Raw genomic sequence first — 24,222 nt, 5'->3', positions numbered from 1 at the left:
GTTTGGGTTAGGCAGGGAAAAAAAGGGAAAGTTAGTTTTTTTACTTTTCATTGCATCACCCTAGTTAGGGTGTCTGGGGTCCACAGCACAGCTGTGTGACCCTAGACCCCCCAGGGGTGCTGCCACTTGCCCCCCCCTGCCCCCCCTCCCCCCACTTTTTTGGGGTGGAGGATTTTTTTTTTTTTTGTGTACGCTGACTGTGGCCGGCACTCTTAGCATCCGGCCACTGTTAGCGCATCGCACACCCCACCACTGATCAACTTCGGACGGTTGATCAGCGGTTTTGAATTTTTTTTTCACATTTTTTGGCCTTTTTTTTTTTTTTTTTTTTAGTTTTAGGGTGAGTTCGTGAACACCCGTGCCCCCACACACACGCCCAGCTTGCCTCCGACTCCGAGAGTCCCAGTGAGGATGAGGATGACCCCACATTCCTGTTGTCATCCGCATCCTCCTCATCATCTAGCGATGATGATGAGCCCCCAAGGCGGCGGAGACGCCTCCAGGCGGAGCAAGGGGACCGCCATGTTAGGGACCCTGTGGCTCAGCCTAGTACGAGCAGCTCTGGGGCTCGTACTGGTTTCCCGGCCCACCAGTTAAATCCACCAGAGCACCCTGCCGGTGAATTTGTCTGGTGTAGCCCAGAGCGATACGAGCCCGTGATTCCTGATTTTGTAGGCCAATCAGGAATCCAGATTTCCACAGTGGGCTACACTGAATATGACTTTTTTCGTCATTTTTTCAGTGACCCACTGGTAAATCTGATGGTGGAGCAGACGAATCTGTACGCCCAACAGTTCGTCGCTCAACACCCGGGCTCCTTTTTGGCCAGGCCCGGTGGCTGGACGCCGGTCAGTGCAGCCGAAATGAAGACATTTTGGGGCCTCGTGCTGCATATGGGCCTGGTCAAGAAACCCAGTGTCAGGCTGTACTGGAGTGGGGACGTCCTATACCAGACCCCACTTTACAGTACGGCCATGACACGCTCCCGGTTTGAGGCCATCTGGAAATGTCTGCATTATTCCGATAATGCAGCATGTCCCCCCCGAGGTGATCCTGCCCATGACCGTCTGTACAAGATACGGCCGGTCATCGATCACTTTGGGGCCAAATTCATGGAGGCCTATGTACCTGGAAGAGAGGTCGCGGTTGATGAGTCTCTCATTGCGTTCAAGGGGAGACTCATTTTCCGCCAGTATGTGCCCTCCAAGCGGGCGAGGTATGGCGTGAAGCTATACAAAATTTGTGAGAGTACCTCAGGGTACACTTACAAATTTCGTATATACGAGGGGCGAGATTCCCGGATTCAACCCCCAGAATGTCCCCCCACTCTGGGTGTTACCGGGAAACTTGTGTGGGACCTTATGTACCCACTGCTGGATAAGGGTTACCACCCAGGGGCGTAACTAGAAGTGACTGGGCCCCACAGCAAATATTTGTAAGGGCCCCCCTCAGCGCGCTTCGCACCTCCCTCCTCCTGTGTAAACCCCACTCCTTTGGCACAGTGTAGCGGTATACTGTATATTGTGTGGCACAGTGTAGAGGTATACTGTATATTGTGTGGCACAGTATAGAGGTATACTGTATATTGTGGGGCACAGTGTAGAGGTATACTGTATATTGTGTGGCACAGTGTAGAGGTATACTGTATATTGCGGGGCACAGTGTAGCGGTATACTGTATATTGTGTGGCACAGTATAGAGGTATACTGTATATTGTGTGGCACAGTGTAGCGGTATACTGTATATTGTGTGGCACAGTGTAGAGGTATATTGTGAGGCACAGTGTAGCGGTATACTGTATATTGTGTGGCACAGTGTAGCGGTATATTGTGAGGCACAGTGTAGAGGTATACTGTATATTGTGTGGCACAGTGTAGCGGTATACTGTATATTGTGGGGCACAGTGTAGAGGTATACTGTATATTGTGGGGCACAGTGTAGCGGTATACTGTATATTGTGTGGCACAGTGTAGAGGTATACTGTATATTGTGGGGCACAGTGTAGAGGTATACTGTATATTGTGGGGCACAGTGTAGCGGTATACTGTACATTGTGTGGCACAGTGTAGCAGTATACTGTATATTGTGAGGCACAGTGTAGAGGTATACTGTACATTGTGGGGCACAGTATAGAGGTATACTGTACATTGTGAGGCACAGTATAGAGATATACTGTATATTGTGTGGCACAGTGTAGCGGTATACTGTATATTGTGGGGCACAGTGTAAGCTATATGTGTATAACATAAACATACTCCACATGAACACTTACAGTTACTTGGCTTGGTCCTTGGGGATCTCGGACACCACTTCCACACTTTGGCCGGGGGCTCGGCGGAGCTGATGTTGTGTTTTATCCTAATGAGAAAGATTTTATAATAAGGATTTGGAGAAGGGGCAGACGGATAGCAGAGCAGGGAGAGGCTGGTGCTGCTACTAGGGGGTCATACCATGGGACAGTAATAAAACCCACCATAGTCCCCCCCCCCCCCAGTAGTAATAATTCTCCTTATAATGTGACAGTGCAAAAAATACCCCCTTGTAATGCCCCCAGTTGAGCTAATGCCCCATAGTGCCCCAAAAAATGTGCCAGTATAAAATACCCCTATATAGTGCCCCCAGTAACTTCCCCCATAGTGCTCCTCTCCCCCCTTCCTGCTAGTGCCCCCCAAAATGTACCAGTATAAAATGCCCCATATATAGTGCCCCAGTAGATGCCGCTCAGTGTCCGGCCTCTGATAGGCTGCCGGCCTAGTGTCCCCCATAATGCCCCCCAATAATGTGCCAGTAAGTGCCCCTATCATGTGCCAGTATCAAGTGCCTCTCCCCCCCCCACATGTCCCAGTATCATAGTGCCATCTCCCCCCATGTGCCAGTATCAAGTGCCTCTCTCCTTCCCACCCCCCATGTGCCAGTATCAAGTGCCTCTCTCCTCCCCATGTCCCAGTATCATAGTGCCATCTCCCCCCCCCCACTAAAAAGTGCCAATATCAAGTGCCTCTCTCCCTCCCCCCTCCCCATGTGCCAGTATCAGGTGCCCCCCCCCATGTGCCAGTATCAAGTGCCAACCCCCCCTCTCCCCTCCAGGTGCCAGTATCAGGTGCCCCCCCCCCCCTATGTCCCAGTATCATAGTGCCATCTCCCCCCCCCCCCACCACCACAAAAAAAGTGCCAGTATCAAGTGCCTCTCTCCCTCCCCCCCCCCCCCAATGCCAGTATCAGGTGCCTCTCTCCCTCCCCCCCCATGCCAGTATCAGGTGCCAACCCCACTCCCATGTGCCAGTATCAGGTGCCAACCCCCCCCCCCCCCAGGTGCCAGTATCAGGTGCCAACCCCCCTCCCCCCATGTGCCAGTATCAGGTGCCTTCCGCTCCCCCATGGCAGTAACAGTCGGGTATAAAAAAAAAATAATAAACACTTCTACTTACCTCCATGTCAGCGATGCGATGCAGCCTCTTCCTGTGTCCCGCCTTGTATTCTGTCCCGCCCTGTATGCCCTTATATGGAGTCAGTGCTTGTATTTCAGAAAAGAGTCTGCTGGGATTCGAACCCAGGACCTTTTGCTTCAGAGGCAGAGCAACTATCCACTAGACCATAAGAGCTGCCTTGAGGCTGAGTGAAAAAATATGAGACTTCTACTGTTATAGCTGGCTAAGTGTGCATCTATACACATGGCAGCTGTTCATATATAGAGATGTAGCAGAGCTGAATGTGCAGGGACAGCTGTCATATACAGATATAGCAGTGCTAGGTGTGTTTGGGCAGCTGTCATGTGTATAGATGTATTTTTTTTTTTTTACAGTCAGTTGTAATGCAGCCTTTATGGCTGTGAGGGTAAATGCTTTGCCACTGATTCACTTATAGATTGGAGGTTGTGGGTTCGAATCCCAGACCAGGAGACTTTTAGCAGACAGTAAAATTAGATCACTCTAGCGGCTGTGACGGGGCCCTGAACACGATATTTATCGAACTTGAAAATAAACTGTCACACACGCTGCTTGGGGCGCCGGGCCCCCTTGGCAGCCCGGGCCCCCTTGGCAGCCCGGGCCCCGAAGCAGCTGCTTCCCCTGCTTCCCCGGTAGTTACGCCACTGTTACCACCTGTACGTGGATAACTTTTATACCAGTATCCCCTTGTTCCAGTCCCTTGCCGCCAGATCCACGTTCCCTTGTGGGACCATGCGGAAAAATCAACGCGGCCTCCCTGCCCTCCCCCTCCAGGTACCTATCCCCAGGGGTGAGACCCGTGCCCTTACCACTGGAAACCTGTTGCTGGTCAGGTATAAGGACAAGAGGGATGTCCTTATGCTGTCCACAATTCATGGTAACGGCATCACCCCTGTCCCTGTGCGAGGTACCGCGGCAACGGTCCTCAAGCCCGATTGTATTGTCGCCTACAATCGGTATATGGGAGGAGTTGATCTCTCTGATCAAGTCCTCAAGCCATATAACGCCATGCGCAAAACCCGGGCATGGTACAAAAAAGTTGCGGTCTACTTGGTGCAGGTTGCCATGTATAACTCTTTTGTACTATCCCGAAGCGCTGGCAGCACAGGGACATTCCTCCAGTTCTATGAGGCAGTCCTCAAGGCCCTGATCTTTTCGGACCGGGAAAGAGCAGGCCGGAGTACCTCGGGAACTGTAGGCGCCCAGATCGTCCCTGGCCAACACTTTCCAGGTGTGGTCCCCCATACTGGAAAGAAGGGACGAACCCAAAAAAGGTGCAGAGTGTGTCACAGGAGGGGGATACGGAAGGACACCACAACTCAATGTGACACGTGCCCCGATCATCCGGGCCTCTGCATTATTGGTTGCTTCAGGGAGTATCACACTTCCATAGAGTACTAAATTTATATCCCAATTTAGGACTGACATCGGATTAAAAAAAAACTGGTTCTCAGACTTGAGACACCCAAAAAAACTAAAATAATTTATTAAAAGTATACATATTAGGTATTGCCGTGTCGGTAATAATCTCCTCTATAAAAATACCCCATAACCTAACCCCCCAGATTAACACGGCCAAGGGAAAAAAAAAAAGGTGCAAAAAAAGTTTTTGTCACCTTACATAACAAAAAGTTTAATAGCAAGCGATCAAAAAGTCATATAGCCCCCAAAATAGTTCCAATAAAACCGTCCGCTCGTCCCGCAGAAAATAAGCCCCCACAAAAGATAATCAGATAAAAAATAAAAAAAATGACACTTAGGCCTCTTTCACACGGGCGTCATTTTTTTGGCCCGGCTAAGAGCCGGGTGCGTTGCGGGAAAATGCGCTATTTTTTCTGCGCAAGTGCAAAACATTGTCATGCGTTGCACTCGCGTGAGAAAAATCGCGCATGTTTGGTACCCAAACCCGAACTTCTTCACAGAAGTTCGGGCTTGGGATTGATGTTCTGAAGATTGTATTATTTTCCCTTATAACATGGTTATAAGGGAAAATAATAGCATTCTGAATACAGAATGCATAGTAAACCAGCGCTAGAGGGGTTAAAATAAAATAAAAAATAATTTAACTCACCTTAGTCCACTTGTTCGCGAAGCCGGCATCTCCTTCTGTCTCCGCTGCTGATGAACAGGACCTGGGATGAGCTGCTCCATTAAATACCGGTTAAGGACCTTCGATGACGTCACTCCGGTCATCACATGGTACGTCACATGATCTTTTACCATGGTGATTCACCATGGTAAAAGATCATGTGATGACCGGAGTGACGTCATCGAAGGTCCTTAAGCTCTATTTAATGGAGCAGCTCATCCCAGGTCCTGTTCATCAGCAGCGGAGACACAAGGAGATGCCGGCTTCGCGAACAAGTGGACTAAGGTGAGTTAAATTATTTTTTATTTTATTTTAACCCCTCTAGCGCTGGTTTACTATGCATTCTGTATTCAGAATGCTATTATTTTCCCTTATAACCATGTTATAAGGGAAAATAATAATGATCGGGTCTCCATCCCGATGGTCTCCTAGCAACCATGCGTGCAAATCGCATGGCATCCGTACTTGCTTGCGGATGCCATCCGATTTTCACACACCCCATTCACTTCTATGGGGCCTGCGTCACGTCAAAATCGGACATTATAGAGCATGCTGCGATTTGCACTGAACGTACAAGTGATGCGTTAAAAACATCGCTCATGTGCACAGCCCCATAGAAATGAATGGGTCAGGATTCAGTGCGGGTGCCATACGTTCGCCGCACGGATCGCACCCGCACGGAAAAGTCGCCCGTGTGAAAGGGGCCTTAGACTTTAGAGATACAAAATTATTTTTTTGTATCAAAAAGGATAATATAGTCTAAAACCCAAATAAATGTAAAAAAAAGGAGACTTATTAGGTATCGCCGCATCCGTAAGAATCTCCTCTATAAAAATACCCCATGATCCAACCCCCCAGATTAACACGGTCCAAAAAAAAAAAATAGGTGCAAAAAAAGTTTTTGTCACCTTACATAACAAAAAGTTTAATAGCAAGCAATCAAAAAGTCATATAGCCCCCAAAATAGTGCTAATAAAACCGTCCGCTCGTCCCGCAAAAAATAAGCCCCCACAAAAGATAATCAGATAAAAAAAAATAAAAAATGACACCTAGACTTTAGAGATACCAAAAAAATGTTTGGGTATCAAAAAGGATAATAGTCAAAAACCTAAATAATTATTTTAAAAAAGTAGACTTATTAGGTATCGCCGCGTCCGTAAGAATCTCCTCTATAAAAATATCCCATGACCTAACCCCCCAGATTAACACGGTTAAAAAAAAAATGAAAACGGTGCCAAAAACTCATTTTTTGGCACTTTTTCATTTCAATCCGTTTTTTCCGGTAACAAAACAAGGGTTAACAACCAAACAAAAGTTAATATTTATTACCCTGATACTGCAGTTTACAGAAATCCCATATTTGTGGTTGTAAACTGCTGTATCAGTAAAAGGGAGACCGCAAAAGGAAAGGACCGACATGGTTTCTGGAAGGCCGATTTTGATGGCCTTTTTTATTGACACCATGTCCCTTTTGAAGCCCCCCTGATGCCCCCCTAGAGTTAAAAACTCCCTAAAAGTGACCCCATCTAAGAAACTACACCCCTCAAGGTATTCAAAACTGATTATACAAACTTTATTAACCCTTTAGGTGTTCCTCAACAGTTAATGGCAAATGGAGATGAAATTTCAGAATCTCAATTTTTGGTAACCTTGCCTCACAAAAATGTAATATAGAGCAACCAAAAATCATATGTACCCTAAAAATAGTCCCCCAAATAATGCCACCTTTTCCCATAGTTTCCAAAATGGGGTCACTTTTAGGGAGTTTCTACTCCAGGGGTGCATCAGGGGGGTTGAAACAGGACACGGTGTAAATAAACCGGTCCATAAAAATCAGCCCTCCAAAAACCAAACGGCGCACCTTTCACTCTACGCCCCGCTGTGTGGCCGTACAGTAGTTTACGGCCACATATTGGGTGTTTCTGTAAACGGCAGAGTCAGGGAAATAAAGATACGGTCTTGTTTGGCTGTTAACCCGTGCTTTGTTAGTGCGAAAAAATGGGTTAAAATGGAAAATTAGACAAAAAAAATCAAATTCTCAAATTTCATCCCCATTTGCCAATAACTCTTGCGCAACACCTAAAGGGTTAACGACGTATGTAAAATCAGTTTTGAATACCTTGAGGGGTGTACTTTCTTAGATGGGGTCACTTTTAGGGAGTTTCTGCTCTAGGGGTGCATCAGGGGGCTTCAAATGGGACATGGTGTAAATAAACCAGTCCATAAAAATCAGCCTTCCAAAAACCAAACGGCGCACCTTTCACTCTACGCCCCGCTGTGTGGCCGTACAGTAGTTTACGGCCACATATTGGGTGTTTCTGTAAACGGCAGAGTCAGAGCAATAAAGATACAGTCTTGTTAGGCAGTTAACCCTTGCTTTGTTAGTGGAAAAAATGGGTTAAAATGGAAAATTAGACAAAAAAATGAAATTCGCAAATTTCTTCCCCATTTGCCAATAACTCTTGTGCAACACCTAAAGGGTTAACGACGTATGTAAAATCAGTTTTGAATACCTTGAAGGGTGTGGTTTCTTAGATGGGGTCATTTTTGGGAGGTTTCTATTATCTAAGCCTCACAATATGACTTCAAACCTGAGCTGGTCCATAAAAACTGTGATTTTGAAGATTTCTGAAAAATTTCAAAATTTGCTTCTAAACTTCTAAGCCTTGTAACATCCCCAAAAATAAAATATCATTCCCAAAATGCTACAAACATGAAGTAGACATATGAGGAATGTAAAGTCATCACAATTTTTGGGGGTATTACTATGTATTACAAAAGTAGATAAACTGAAATTTTGAAATTTGCAAATTTTTGCAATTTTGGGGTAAATTAGGTATTTTGTGCAAAAAAAATTTTTTTTTTTACTTCATTTTACCACTGTCATGAAGTACAATATGTGACGAAAAAACAATCTCAGAACGGCCTGGATAAGTCAAAGCGTTTTAAAGTTATCAGCACTTAAAGTGACACTGGTCAGATTTGCAAAAAATGGCCTGGTCCTTAAGGTGAAATAAGGCTGTGTCCCTATGGGGTTAAAAGCAGAGAAATATTAATTTTAAAAATTGCTAATAAAAAAAAAATTTGCTCAATTTTCAGATTTTTTATAAATGAAGGTGAAATATATTGACTCAAATTTATGACTGTCATGAAGTACAATGTGTCTCGAGAAAACAATCGCAGAATGGCCTGGATAAATAAAAGCGTTCCAAATTTATTACCACATAAAGTGACATGTCAGATTTGCAAAAAATGGCCTGGTCAGGTAGTAGAAGGGGTTAAAAAGTCGCAAGCTGTGTGATTGTGACTTTTCAACTGAAACTTTTTGTTACACTGTACTTGCAACTTTTCCAAAAGGGGCAGCGCAAGGATGGGAAAGGGGAGGGCAAATTTATCTGCATTTACACCAGTTTGCTGATGCAAATGAAGCCAGACATTTCTGTTTAGGCGCACGGACCACTGGAGGATGTGCCATATTTATGACCAGGCCTTCACCTTGTCAAAAATTAGGCGCATCGTGCAACAGCGCTGGGGACATCAAGGCCAGCACAGAAAGTACCAGCCTTGATAAATCTCCTCCATGAGTCTAAGAATATGACCAAGCAAAATAAAAGTTTTTAATAAAAACTTGATTTTAGGTTGCAACAGTAGTAAATCAAACTATGTATGTTTAGTATCATTGTAATAGTATTAACCCACTGAAAAAGGGCTCATGCACACGGCCGTCATTGGTTGCTATGGAGCTGTACCAGTGTATTGCTATGGAGCTATAGCAGTGTATTACTGTACTGTGGCAGCAGCAGGGAGCGCACGGCGTCATAGCAACCAATGACGCCATGCGCTCCTGCTCTCAGCAGGAATCCAGCCCGTGGTTCCAGGGACCGCTCACGGCCGTCAAACACGGCCGTGTGCATTCGGCCTAACACTATCCTATTATTTACACCAAATGGTGAATCTCATAAAAAATAAATAACACTGACAGAATTGCTATTACCGGTATTTGGCTATCATCTCAAAAAAAAATAACAAAAAATTGATCAAAATGTTATATGTAGCCCAAAATGGCAACAATGGGAAATGCAACTTGATCCACAAAACAAGCACTTTTACAGCTACAGCAACAGAAAAATTAACATTATGGATCCTAGAATATGGCAACATAAAATATAAAAAAAGTGATTTTATGGTATAAAAGCAGTAAAATGAAAATGTATTTACTGTCACATTAATTGTATCAACCTACAGAATAAAGTTATTATGTTATTTACCTCCAATGGTGAACCTCATAAAAATTACAAAGAATGCTATTTTTGGGGACCTTGCCTCACAAAATATGGAATAAAAAGTGATTAAAAGCCATATTTATCTCAATATGGTGCCAACAAAAACTACAATCTATCCTGCAAAAAAAAAGTCTTCACACAGCTGCCTAAGTGAAAAAAATAAAAATGTTATTGGTGCTAGAATATGGCAATGAAAAGTGTTTTTATGATGAAAAGTAGTAAAACATAATAAAAATAATTTGGTAACATTATAATTTTATCAACCCATAGAATAAAATTAACATATCACTTACATAGCACAGTGAACACCATAAAAAAATATAATACTGACAGAATTGCAAATTTTTTGGCAACATTACCTCCCAAAAAACGTAATAAAGAGTGATCAGGAAGACATATGTATCCCAAAATGGTACAAATAAAAACTAAAGCTTATCATGCAAAAAACAAGTCCTTTCTTTGGGTACTTTCACACTTGCATTTTCTTTTCCAGCATAGAGTTCCATCCTAGGGGCTCTATACCAGAATAGAACTGATCAAGTATATCCCTATGCATTCTGAATGGAGAAAAATCTGTTCAGGATGCATCAGAATGTCTTCAGTTCAGGCCTTTTTCACACAACAGTTTTTTTTTTTTTTCAGTTTACGGGCCGTTTTTTGCATTCCGTATACAGAACCATTCATTTCAATGGTTCCGCCCAAAAAAACAGAATGTACTCCGTATGCATTCTGTTTCCGTATTTCAGTTTTTCCGTTCCCTTGAAAGATTGAACATGTCCTATTATTGCCCGCAAATCACGTTCCGTGGATCCATTCTAGTCGAATGGGTCCGCAAAAAAAATAGAACACATACGGAAATGCATCCGTATGTCTTCTGTATCCGTTTAGCTTTTGGTGGAACCATCTATTGAAAATGGTTCCACAATTTTGTAATTACTGTATACTGTATATGTCATACGGTAAAAAGGGACATAAAACCGGAACTGAAACGGAAACACACGGGAAAGAAAAAACGGAAAAACGGATCCACAAAACACTGAAAAAGCCATACGGTCGTGTGAAAGAGGCCTCAGTCTTTGGGTCCATTCACACATCCGTGTGTTTTGCGTATCCACGGATCTGCAAAATGCGGGCAACTGGCAATGTGCGTTTCGCATTTTGCGGACCACACATCGCAGGCACTAATAGAATATGCCTATTCTTTTCCGCAATTGTGGACAAGAATAGGGCTAGTTCTATTTCTTTCAAGAACGGAAATGCAGACCCGGGAGTGCGGGTCCGCATAGAAGCCCCATAGAAATGAATGGGTCAGCAATTCCGTTCCGCAAAATGTGGAACGGAATTGCAGATGTGTGAATGGAGCCTTTTTGACTGATCAGGCAAAAGATAAAACCGCAGCATGCTGCGGTATTATCTCCGTCCAAAATGCCTGATCAGTTGCCGGCATTAATTTACATTGACATGTATTAGAAACACCTGAAGAAAGGAAAACTGAAAAAAAATAAAAATACGGAACTGCTTGCCGGATCACACTGCCGCAAGTGTGAAAGTACCCTTAGTTGAACTTCTTTCAACTTTGTTCTTAGAATATGGTGACACAAAATGCAAATGATTTTTAATAGAACTGTGATTTTATAATGCAAATGTAGTAAAACAAACAAAAAAAAAGACATTTTATATTAAAGCAACCATATCAACCCACAGACGACAAAACCATGTCGTTTATACCACAGACTGAACCCCATAAAGAAAAAATACTTGACAGCACTGCAATGTATGTTATGACAACTGTATATCAAAGACAGTATTAACTATTTCATGAGAAAATACATGGAAACCTTTCATAAAACCTAAGGTATAAAAAGAACATTTACCCATTTTTGCACATGTTCACCAAATTTCCTAGCAAGTTGCCAGAAAGGCTCTGCTTTGCCAGTTGTGGCTGGGCCATTATAAGATTTCGCATTGTATAACATGCAGAAGAGAGAATATCTTCTGAGTTTGTTGTATTTCCTGAACTTTGTGACAAAAGTCGAGAAATGTCCGGAAGCACCTGCGTACCTGCAATTAACAAAAAAATAATAATAAAAGTTTAATAAATAAATTATAAAGTTAATAAAATCAAAGAAAAAAAAGAACATTAAATCCTACCCATGCTCTTGTGAAGAGATGGGTGACGAGACATATTGCTAAGAAGTGAAGTTCCTGTTTTAACCACATCAGAATTTCCAGATTGAAGCAAATGTGAAATTTGGGGAAGTCCATTCTCTTTCAAGCCAATGATTTGACTCATTCCACTAGACATCTAGAAAGGAAACACATATTACTACTATAATCCTCTAGATGCTGAAAAGTTTCAAAAATTCCTTTCAAAATGTGCCATGGAGGTTGTCCCACCACAGGCACTTAGAGGGAATGTGGACATTATATTATTATGCATTCCTGCATGACTTCTTGCTTTATGAGCCACAGCCTACTCTGGCGTCAGGGTCAGTTGTCACACTAGCATTATTCTGATACTTAACTATGAAATCTGACCATGTCCTAAAATGAACACTGTACTGGCAAACTTGAGGAAACCATTCAGTAAATGGTCACAAATTCACGCGACTATGTTCTGTATAATATTATAGTTTCCCCTCCAGTGGTGAAAATTAGAGATGAGCGAATTTCAGGTAATGAAATTCGCTCACGCTTCATTTACTGGTAAAAGGTGAATTGCGTTATGGATTCTGTGACGGAATGAATTCCGTTATTCATTCCGTCATAATAAATGGGCTGCAAAACAGATCCGTCCCGTTTGCGTTATGCAGGACAGGACACCCCTCTAAAGGTATTCCGTTATACATTCCGTCATAGAATTGCATTATTATCCATGGTAATGGAATCCATAACGCAATTCACCTTTTACCAGTAAATGAAGCGTGAACAAATTTCAAAATATGAAATTCGCTCATCTCTAGTGAAAATAGTTAAATGCTTTTTGTTTTACTATTAAGATTATTTATTACCTGATATTAAGGCCGTTACAATAACGGGCGCTAGAACAGTAGTGCTGGCACTGTTATGGGGGGATCTGTGGATGGCACTGTTATGGGGGGGGGATCTGTGGATGGCACTGTTATGGGGGGGGATCTGTGGATGACACTGTTATGGGGGGGGATCTGTGGATGACACTGTTATGGGGGGGGGGATCTGTGGATGACACTGTTATGGGGGGGGGGATCTGTGGATGACACTGTTATGGGGGGGGATCTGTGGATGACACTGTTATGGGGGGGGGTCTGTGGATGACACTGTTATGGGGGGGATCTGTGGATGGCACTGTTATGGGGGGGATCTGTGGATGGCACTGTTATGGGGGGGATCTGTGGATGGCACTGTTATGGGGGGAATCTGTGGATGGCACTGTTATGGGGGGAATCTGTGGATGGCACTGTTATGGGGGGAATCTGTGAATGGCACTGTTATGGGGGGAATCTGTGGATGGCACTGTTATGGGGGGAATCTGTGGATGGCACTGTTATGGGGGGAATCTGTGGATGGCACTGTTATGGGGGGAATCTGTGGATGGCACTGTTATGGGGGGAATCTGTGGATGGCACTGTTATGGGGGAATCTGTGGATGGCACTGTTATGGGGGAATCTGTGGATGGCACTGTTATGGGGGAATCTGTGGATGGCACTGTTATGGGGGAATCTGTGGATGGCACTGTTATGGGGGAATCTGTGGATGGCACTGTTATGGGGGGGATCTGTGGATGGCACTGTTATGGGGGGGATCTGTGGATGGCACTGTTATGGGGGGGATCTGTGGATGGCACTGTTATGGGGGGGATCTGTGGATGGCACTGTTATGGGGGGGATCTGTGGATGGCACTGTTATGGGGGGGATCTGTGGATGGCACTGTTATGGGGGGATCTGTGGATGATAACACTGACATGGAAAAGGATCTAGGAATTTTAATAAACAGCAAACTAAGCTGCAAAAACCAGTGTCCGGCAGCTGCTGCCAAGGCCAATAAGATAATGGGTTGCATCAAAAGGGGCATAGATGCCCGTGATAAGAACATAGTCCTACCACTTTACAAATCGCTAGTCAGACCACATGGAGTACTGTGTACAGTTCTGGGCTCCTGTAAACAAGGCAGACATAGCAGAGCTGGAGAAGGTCCAGAGGAGGGCAACTAAAGTAATAACTGGAATGGGGCAACTACAGTACCCTGAAAGATTATTAAAATTAGGGCTATTCACTTTAGAAAAAAGATGACTGAGGGGAGATCTAATTAATATGTATAAATATATCAGGGGTCAGTACAGAGATCTATCCCATCAGCTATTTATCCCCAGGACTGTGATGAGGGGACATCCTCTGCGTCTGGAGGAAAGAAAGTTTGTACACAAACATAGAAAAGGATTCTTTACGGCAAGAGCAGTGAGACTATGGAACTCTCTGCCTGAGGAGGTGGTGATGGTGAGTACAATAAAGGAATTCAAGAGGGCCTGGATTTATTTCTGGAGCGTAATAATATTACAGGCTATAGCTACCAGAGAGGGGTCGTTGATCCAGGGAGTTATTCTGATTGCCTGATTGGAGTCGGGAAGGAATTTTTTATTCCCCTAAAGTGGGGAAAATTGGCTTCTACCTCACAGTTTTTGTTTTTTTGCCTTCCTCTGGATCAGGCATCCTCAAACTGCGGCCCTCCAGCTGTTGCAAAACTACAACTCCCAGCATGCCCGAACAGCCCACAGGTATCAGCCTACAGCAGGGCATTGTGGGAGTTGTAGTTTTACAACAGCTGGAGGGCCGCAGTTTGAGGATGCCTGCTCTGGATCAACTTGCAGGATAACCGGCCGAACTGGATGGACAAATGTCTTTTTTCGGCCTTATGTACTATGTTACTATGTCACTGTTATGGGGCGGGTCTGTGGCCGACACTGTTATGGGGCGGGTCTGTGGCCGACACTGTTATGGGGCGGGTCTGTGGCCGACACTGTTATGGGGCGGGTCTGTGGCCGACACTGTTATGGGGCGGGTCTGTGGCCGACACTGTTATGGGGCGGGTCTGTGGCCGACACTGTTATGGGGCGGGTCTGTGGCCGACACTGTTATGGGGCGGGTCTGTGGCCGACACTGTTATGGGGCGGGTCTGTGGCCGACACTGTTATGGGGCGGGTCTGTGGCCGACACTGTTATGGGGCGGGTCTGTGGCCGACACTGTTATGGGGCGGGTCTGTGGCCGACACTGTTATGGGGCGGGTCTGTGGCCGACACTGTTATGGGGCGGGTCTGTGGCCGACACTGTTATGGGGCGGGTCTGTGGCCGACACTGTTATGGGGGTATCTGTGGATGACACATAGCATCTTATGCTATGTGTCATCCACAGTTCGCCCCATAACAGTGTCGCTGTTTAGTGTGAATGTAATGGCAGCGGGGCCCGATGCAGTCACTCTATTGCACCGGCCCCGCTAAGAGTAGTAATACTTTGAATAACTTTAATAATAATAACGATCTTCACTTCTTCACTTACTACATGGTTAGGCAGGAGGCCGGGCGGGCGGCCAGGCACAGGCAGCGTAACTCACTACGTCGTGTGCCTGCGCCGCCTGCTTCATTCATGCAGTGGGCGGAGCAGGGGCGTCACTTAGTGAGTTACGCTACCAGTGCCTGGCCGCCCGCCAGGCCTCCTGCCTCACCATGTAGTAAGTGAGCGGGGCCAGTGCAATACAGTGACTGCCCCCTGCTGCCATTACAATAGGATTCTGCACATGTAGTGTCCGTGGAGTGTGTGCCGATGGAGCGGCGTCTGGCCGCACTGCGTGTGTGGGGAAGCGGGCGCATGCGCAGTGCAGCATAATGAGTAAGATAGCCGTCTCTCAGTGTGGATGGCTCCCCGGGATCTGTGACGGCTGCGCTGTCCCGTGTGCTCCAGGCAGAGTATAACTCTGAAAGTCGCTGTGCCCGACTCCCGGTGTCCTCCTCCCTGAGCGCTGCTGTCCCGCCGCTGTGCCCCCGAGCCCGGCTCTGCGACCTGGATTGGCCTGTGTATGTGTATCCGTCCGCTGTGAATGCGCACTTCTATAAATCGGCAAACACGCACGGACACCAGCCCTGAGCACGTACACAGGGCTTTTATTAGTATAGATAATATTTTCTCTTGCTGTAATATGCATCACTGGCACTGACTTTTGGCCGAGACTACAGGCACTGTGACTGGTGGCTGATATGACTGCCACTGACTGGTGGCTGATATGACTGCCACTGACTGGTAGTGCTGAGAACACTGGCACTGTGACTGGTGGCTGATACGGCTGGCACTGACTGGTGGTGCTGAGAGCACTGGCACTGTGACTAGTGGTTGATACTGCTGGCACTGACTGCTGGCGCTGAGACTGTGGGCACTGTGACTGGTGCCTGAGATGGCTGGCACAGACTGGTGGTGCTGAGACTGCAGCTGATGGCTGAAACAGTTGGCACTTACTGGTGGCTGAGACGACTGGCAGTGCCACATGGTGCTGAGACTGCTGTCACTGTGACTGGTGGCTGATACGGCTGGCACTGACTGATGGTGCTGAGACCACTGGCACTGTGACTGGTGGTTGATAGAGCTGACACTAACTGGTGGTGCTGAAACCACTGTCACTGTGACTGGTGGCTAATACGCTTGGCACTGACTGGTGGTGCTGAGACTGCTGTCACTGTGACTGGTGGTGCTGAGACCACTGGCACTGTGACTGGTGGCTGATACAGCTGGCACTGACTGCTAGGACTGACTGGTGGTGCTGAGACCACTGGCACTGTGACTGGTGCCTGAGATCGCTGGCACGAACTGCTGGCACGAACTGGTGGTGCTGAGACTGCAGCTGATGGCTGAAACAGCTGGCGCTGACTGGTGGCTGAGACGACTAGCAGTGCCACGTAATGCTGAGACTGCTGGCGCGTTTTGGTGTCTGCCTGGCGGTGCGTAGCCGAACAGATCCGTCCTGACTTACAATGTAAGTCAATGGGGACGGATCCGTTTTCATTGACACAATATTGGTGCAATTGTAAACGGATCCGTCCCCCATTGACTCTCAATGTAAAGTCAGGAGTCCCTATTTTAGGCTACTTTCACACCTGCGCTAGGTGCGGATCCGTCTTTTATCTGCACAGACAGATCCGCACCTATAAATGCAAATGATGGTATCCGTTCAGTGCAGATCCATCTGCATAACAGCTTTTTCAGATCTGAAAACTCAGATCCGACAGTATATTCTAACACAGAGGCGTTTCCATGGTGATGGGGACGCTTCAAGTTAGAATATACTAAGAACTGTGTACATAACTGCCCCCTGCTGCCAGGCAGCACCCAATCTCTTACAGGGGGCCGTGATCCGCACAATTAACCCCTCAGGTGCCGCACCTGAGGGGTTAATTGTGTGGATCTCAGCCCCCCGATTGGGTGCTGCCAGGCAGCAGGGGCCAGACCCCCCTCCCTCCCCAGTTCTAAAAGCATTGGTGGCCAGTGCGGCCCCCCCTCCCCATTATTAAAAGCATTGGTGGCCAGTACGTCCCCCCCCTCCCTCCCTCCCTCCCCAGTATTAAAAGCATTTGTGGCCAGTGTGGCCCCCCTTCCTCCCTCCCTCCTCAGTATTAAAAGCATTGGTGGCCAGTGCGTCCCCCCCTCCCTCCCTTCCCAGTATTAAAAGCATTTGTGGCCCCCCTTCCTTCCTCCCTCCCTCCTCAGTATTAAAAGCATTGGTGGCCAGTGCGTCCCCCCCCCTCCCTCCCTCCCCAATATTAAAAGCATTTGTGGCCAGTGTGGCCCCCAATCCTCCCTCCCTCCCTCCTCAGTATTAAAAGCATTGGTGGTCAGTGCGTCCCCCCCCTCCCCAGTATTAAAAGCATTTGTGGCCAGTGTGGCCCCCCTTCCTCCTCAGCATTAAAAGCATTGGTGGCCAGTGCGGCCACCCCCTTCCTCCCTCCCCAGTATTAAAAGTATTGGTGGCCAGTGCGGCCCCCCTCCCACATATTAAAAGCATTGGTGGCCAGTGCGGCCCCCCCCCAGTATTAAAAGCAATATGTGGCCAGTGCGCCTCCCCCTCCCTCCCTCCCCAGTATTAAAAGCATTGGTGGCAGTGGCCACAGGCTAACAACCCCCCTCCCCCCCACATCAAAGGTCAGCGTCCCCCTCATGCTTCTCGGATTCAGCAGGGGCAACCGCTCTGCTGATCCGACCCAGACTTGATAAAGGGGTCCCTAGTTCCCCCGAAACGCGTTGTCTATGAATAAAGCAATAAATAGCTGAAACTCAAATACTGTCTACGACTGGTTGTGTCAGTGCGCCCTTTAAGGTCCATACATTGGACGTAAAGTTCACAGTCTCGTTTCTTCTACCGTTAGCCGAGTGGCAGGGTGCCTCCTGCCCAAGGCGACCGGACGAATCTAGGCTGCACCAACCGTTGAAATCCTCTGTTTTTCAGTCTTCATTGCGGTTGCGCCCAAACTGGTGCAACCCCAATAGGTGAGCATAATACCTCCTACAGTAGATTTTATGTTTTATTGAACATACTCACCCTATGAGCGCCTTTCTTTATTCTAATCGCCATTATTTGCCACATCATTGGTGGCAGCGGAGCGGCATTTCCGATCGGAGTCCCAGTTTAATCGCTGGGGCTCCGATCGGCTGCCATGGTTACTTAGCTTATACCTTACGATTGTGAAAACTCAGATCCGACAGTATGTTCTAACACAGAGGCGTTCCCATGGTGATGGGGACGCTTCAAGTTAGAATATACTAAGAACTGTGTACATAACTGCCCCCTGGCAGCACCCAATCTCTTACAGGGGGCCGTGATCCGCACGCTGCAGTAGCGTCCTGGCTGCCATGGTAACCGATCGGAGCCCCAGCGATTAAACTGGGACTCCGATCGGAACTCTCCGCTGCCACCAATGATGGGGGGGTGATTTTAATTAGGGGAGGAGAGGGGAGCCGCACTGGCCACCAATGAATTTAATACTGCGGGGGAGGGAGGGAGGGGGACCGCACTGGCCACCAATGAATTTAATACTGGGGAGGGAGGGGGCGCCGCACTGGCCACCAATGAATTTAATACTGGGGAGGGAGGGGGGCCACACTGGCCACCAATGAATTTAATACTGGGGAGGGAGGGGGGCCACACTGGCCACCAATGAATTTAAAACTGGGGAGGCAGGGGGGGTCTGGCCCCCTGCTGCCTGGCAGAACCTGATCTCTTATAGGGGGCTATGATACGCACAATTAACCCCCCAGGTGTGGCATCTGAGGGGTTAATTGTGCGGATCACAGCCTCCTGTAAGGAATCGGGTGGTGCCAGGCAGCAGGGGGAAGTTATGTGCACAGTTCTTAGTATATTCTAACTTGAAGCGTCCCCATCACCTCTAGGAACATCTCTGTGTTAGAATATACTGTCGGATCTGAGTTTTCACAATCTAACTCAAATCCGATGGTATATTCGAACAGAGGCGTTCCCATGGTGATGGGGACGCTTCAAGTTAAAATATACCATCGGATTGGAGAAAACTCCGATCCGATGGTATAAAATCGGCACACACGCACCCTGCTGTGTGTGTTGAGTGTGTGCTGATTGGTTTGTGCGCTGCGTGTGTGCTGATTAGTTTGTGCTCTGCGCACAAACTAATCTGCACACACGCACAGACAACAGCCCTGAGCACGTACACAAGGCTTTTTTTTTTAAGTATAGATGTGATGTCCCTTGTATAACAAACACCAATATATTTAAAGCTCAGTATAAAGATTGCCATCACTGACAATAGTCCCTGCCCACAGTGCAATTAACAATATAATATCCCGTGTAAGGCTACTTTCACATTAGCGTTTTTTGTGAATCCGACATGGATCTGCAAAAACGCTTCCATTACAATAATACAACCGCATGCATCTGTCATGAACGGATCCGGTTGTTTTATGTCTTCTATAGCAGACATAATCCGTCATGAACACCATTGAAAGTCAATAGGAGACGGATCCATTTTCTATTGTCAGAGAAAATGGATCTATCCCCATTGACTTACATTGTGTGCCAGGACAGATCTGTCTTGCTCCGCACCACATCACGGACAGAAAAATGCTACAGGCTGCGTTTGGTGTCTGCACCCAGAGCAGAATGGTGACTGAATGGAGGCAAACTAATGCATTCTGAGCAGATCCTTTTTCATTCAGAACGCATTAGGGCAAAACTGATCCGTTTTAGACCGCTTGAGAGAGCCCATGACGGATCTCACAAACGGAAAGCCAAAACGCTAGTGGGAAAGTAGCCTAAGATACAAACAAACTATAGCCACATGTATAATAAGCCAATCAATCAGCATATTTTTGGAGTGTGGCAGGAAACCCATTTAAAAAGGGAAGACAATACAAACTCTAAAGAGGAAAAGGAACAGCCAAACCCACATTGATTAGCTGATAGAGATGAACGAATTGATTGATATGAATGGATTCGATTCATCAAGCAGAACTCTGCACTTGCGACGGGGTGTCCCTGAAGCAAAGGAATCTCCCCCTGCCACTTGATTGACAGGGCTGGACATCTTGGCTATGCTATGCCAGGCTTAAGCAGAGCTGGCACAGGTAGTAGCATTGATGTGTGCCCCTGCCAGTACAGTCCTCCCACTATGCCTGCTGCACGTGGAATCCATACATCATGTCAGCGGTGTAAGGGTGTACAGATTCCAAACCTGCACATACTACCACATATAGTATCCAAGATAAGATAAATACTTTCACAGGACAATGCACCACAAACATCAGGCTGTATAACTGCCTAATAACATTTGCTTCATGATGCAGTCATATCATGTCACCCTGTAAGGCTACTTTCACACTAGCGTTGTTTAAATCCGGCATTCAATTCCGACACCGGAACTGCCCGTCGGATCCGGAAAACATGTGAAAACGGATTACATTGGAATCCTGATCAGGATTTTGATCACAATGAAAAAATGCATTGGAAAAAACGGATCCGCCATTTATGGACTTTAACTTTTTTTTCACATTTTTCTGGTCTAACATGCAAAAGCCGGATTCGGTTTGACTTGCATTAACGCCGGATCCCCAATAATTTCTATGGGGCAGCGCGATGTGCTGCCCGGATCCGGAATTGTGGATCCGTACTTCCGGATCCGCAATTCCGATCCCGAAAATTATAGAACATGTCCTATTCTTGTCTGCAATTGCAGACAAGAAAAGGCATTTTCTATGAGAATGCCAGCAATGTGCGGTCCGCAAAAAGCGGAACGCACATCGCCGATGTCCGTGTTTTGCGGATCCATGGATCCGCAAAACACACACGGACGTGTGAATGCAGCCTAAAACTGATCAGTTCTTTTCCGGATTTGAGCCCCTAGCGCCGGAAAAGAAAAACGCTAGTGTGAAAGTACCCTAAGAGGGGCACAGCAGCACTATTGGACAGTTTATACATTCAGTAAAATAAAAGTTGTGAAACACTGGAACATAGTTTAAGGGGGTTGTGCAGTCATATACATTTATAGACATAATTACTTTAACACACTACAATTTACTTACAGATGCCCCTTCCCTTAACCCTTTCAGTACTGAGACACTTTTCTCCTTAAAGCGAACCTTTCACCTGCATTTCACTTAATAAACTATCAAAAGTACCTTATAGATCATCCTCATTGTGTTATCATACAGTCTTGTCCCGCTTTTCTGCCACGTATATGCACTCTAATTGACACCCGGCTCATGCCAGACTGCATAGAGGCGGGGTTAGGGCAGGGGAGTTGCAGCCTGGAGTGAGGGAAGGGCTACCCCCTTGACTTCTATCGTGACTTGTGGAGCTGGAGAAGAGTACTTTATAAGGTGATTTTTTTCATGCATATACATGGCAGAAAAGCGGGACAAGACTGTATGATAACACAATGAGGATGATCTATAAAGGTACTTTTGATAGTTTATTAAGTGAAATGCAGGTGAAAGGTTTGCTTTAAATCCCAGGCCGATTTTTGCAAATCTGACGTTTCATTTTATGTGGCAATAACTTTGGAATGCTTTTACTTATCCAAGCCATTCTGAGACTGTTTTCTTGTGACACATCATACTTCACGACAGTGGTAAATTTTAGTTGATATATTTCACCTTTATTTATAAAATAATCCAAAATGTACCAAAAACGTAAAAAAATTTCTAACTTTGAATTTCTCTAATTTTAAGACAGATTATAAACATTCCCCATATGTCTGCTTATGTTGGCATTATTTTGTAAATGTAATTTTTTTTTTAGGACATTAAAAGGCTTAGGCCCCTTTCACACGGGCGAGTTTTCCGTGCGGGTGCGATCCGTGCGGCAAACGTATGGCACCCGCACTAAATCCTGACCCTTCATTTCTATGGGGCTGTGCACATGAGCGTTGTTTTTAACGCATCACTTGTGCGTTCAGTTGAAATTGCAGCATGCTCTATATTGTCCGATTTCGACGTGACGCAGGCCCCATAGAAATGAATGGGGTGTGTGAAAATCGGATGGCATCCGCAAGCAAGTACGGATGCCATGCGATTTGCACGCACGGTTGCTAGGAGACGATTGGGATGGAGACCCGATCATTATTTTCCCTTATAACATGGTTATAAGGGAAAATAATAGCATTCTGAATACAGAATGCATAGCAAACCAGCGCTAGAGGGGTTAAAAAAAATTAAAAAATAATTTAACTCACCTTAGTCCACTTGATCACGAAGCTGGCATCTCCTTGTGTCTCCTCTGCGCTGAGCGGCTGAACAGGACCTGGGCTGAGCTGCTCCATTAAATATCACTTAAGGACCTTCGATGACGTCACTCCAGTCATCACATGGTCTTTTACCATGGTGAATCACCATGGTAAAAGATCATGTGACGTACCATGTGATGACCGGAGTGACATCATCGAAGGTCCTTAACCTGTATTTAATGGAGCAGCTCACCCCAGGTCCTGTTCAGCCACTCAGCGCAGAGGAGATTATTTTTTTTTTAACCCCTCTAGCGCTGGTTTACTATGCATTCTGTATTCCGAATGCTATTATTTTCCCTTATAACCATGTTATAAGGGAAAATAATACAATCTTCAGAACATCAATCCCAAGCCCGAACTTCTATGAAGAAGTTCGGGTTTGGGTACCAAACATGCGCGATTTTTCTCACGCGAGTGCAAGGCATGACAATGTTTTGCACTCGCGCGGGAAAATCACGCATTTTCCCGCAACGCACCTGGCTCTTATCCGGGCAAAAAAACTGACGCCCGTGTGAAAGAGGCCTTAGAAGTTTAGAAGCTATTTTTCAAATTTTCAGCAACATTTCCAAAACCATTTTTCCAAGCACCAATTCAGTTATAAAGTGATTTTTGAGGGGCTTACATAATGGAAACCACCCATAAGTGACCCCATTTTAGAAACTACACCCCTCAAATTATTCAAAACTTATGTTACAAACTTTGTTAACCCTAGAGGTTTTCAAAATTTCACTTTTTGGTAGATTTGTTAATGTTGATCAACAATTTATTTCAACACAGCAAGGGTTAACAGAAAAATAAACCTCAATATACATTACTCTGAATCTGCAGTTTATAGAAATACATATGTGGTGGTAAAGTTCTCTATGGGCACATGGCAGTGGTCAGAAGGAAATGAGCGCCATATGGATTTTGGAGGCAGATTTTGCTAAAATGGTTTTTAGGCACCATTCTGTATTTGAAGAGACCCTGGCGTACGCCTACAGTGGAAACCCTCAAAAAGTGACCCCATTTTGTAAACTACACCCTTGAAAGAATAGATGAAAGGGGGGTAGTGAACACTTTGACCCCCGCACTTGGCTGTGAAAATGAAAAGTTTTGTTTCTTCCAATAAAGTGTTGCTTTAGCCCCAAATTTCCAGGAGAAAAATCACCCCATAATAAAGGAAAAGCAAGGCCCTGTCCAAGGGAGAGGGAAAGATGGTGACCCCTAACTCACCTTGAGGCTGACACCTGACTGCCCTGACATCCCTAGACGGGTTTCTCACCCGTACGCCGATCACATGCCTAAACCCTGGCTTTCTCTAAAATGAGCCCTAAGTAGTGAATAGGGCAGTGGGAACACTAGCACCACTAACACTAAAGGGAAACACTAGGGAGAGGACAGACAATACTGACAAAACATATAGTCCCAACAAACAACCAACAGGGATCCGGAGGGTAATGCTTTGGTACGACAACCAGGGATAACAGCAACTCGGCTACAGTGGGTCAGTATAGAACTCTGGGCAGGAAGCTCTATATCTGGCAACCAGAGAAGTGGGAGAGGGGAATATAAGGAGGTTGGGAGTGCCGGACAAGAAACAGCTGAGGAGAAGAAGCTACGGATCCCTGAGTGAGACAAAAAGGATTGCAAGGCAA

The 24,222-nt window shown here is 46.0% G+C and overlaps 1 protein-coding gene across 1 annotated transcript in view; it reads right to left on the bottom strand.

Moving 5' to 3' along the window:
- The window catches only part of LOC122933047 (plakophilin-1-like), a 64,721-nt gene that overhangs the window by 22,417 nt on the left and 18,082 nt on the right, over positions 1–24,222 (bottom strand). Inside the window, exons 4-5 of the mRNA XM_044287784.1 lie at positions 11,970–12,123; positions 11,693–11,879 (exon numbers count right to left, since the gene is read on the bottom strand). Coding sequence (XP_044143719.1) covers positions 11,693–11,879; positions 11,970–12,123 — 341 coding nt within the window. The remainder of the gene's footprint in view (positions 1–11,692; positions 11,880–11,969; positions 12,124–24,222) is intronic.

Source organism: Bufo gargarizans, chromosome 3 (genome assembly GCF_014858855.1).
Source record: "Bufo gargarizans isolate SCDJY-AF-19 chromosome 3, ASM1485885v1, whole genome shotgun sequence".
NCBI lineage: Eukaryota > Metazoa > Chordata > Amphibia > Anura > Bufonidae > Bufo > Bufo gargarizans.
This window is presented reverse-complemented; position numbering and strand designations above follow the sequence as displayed.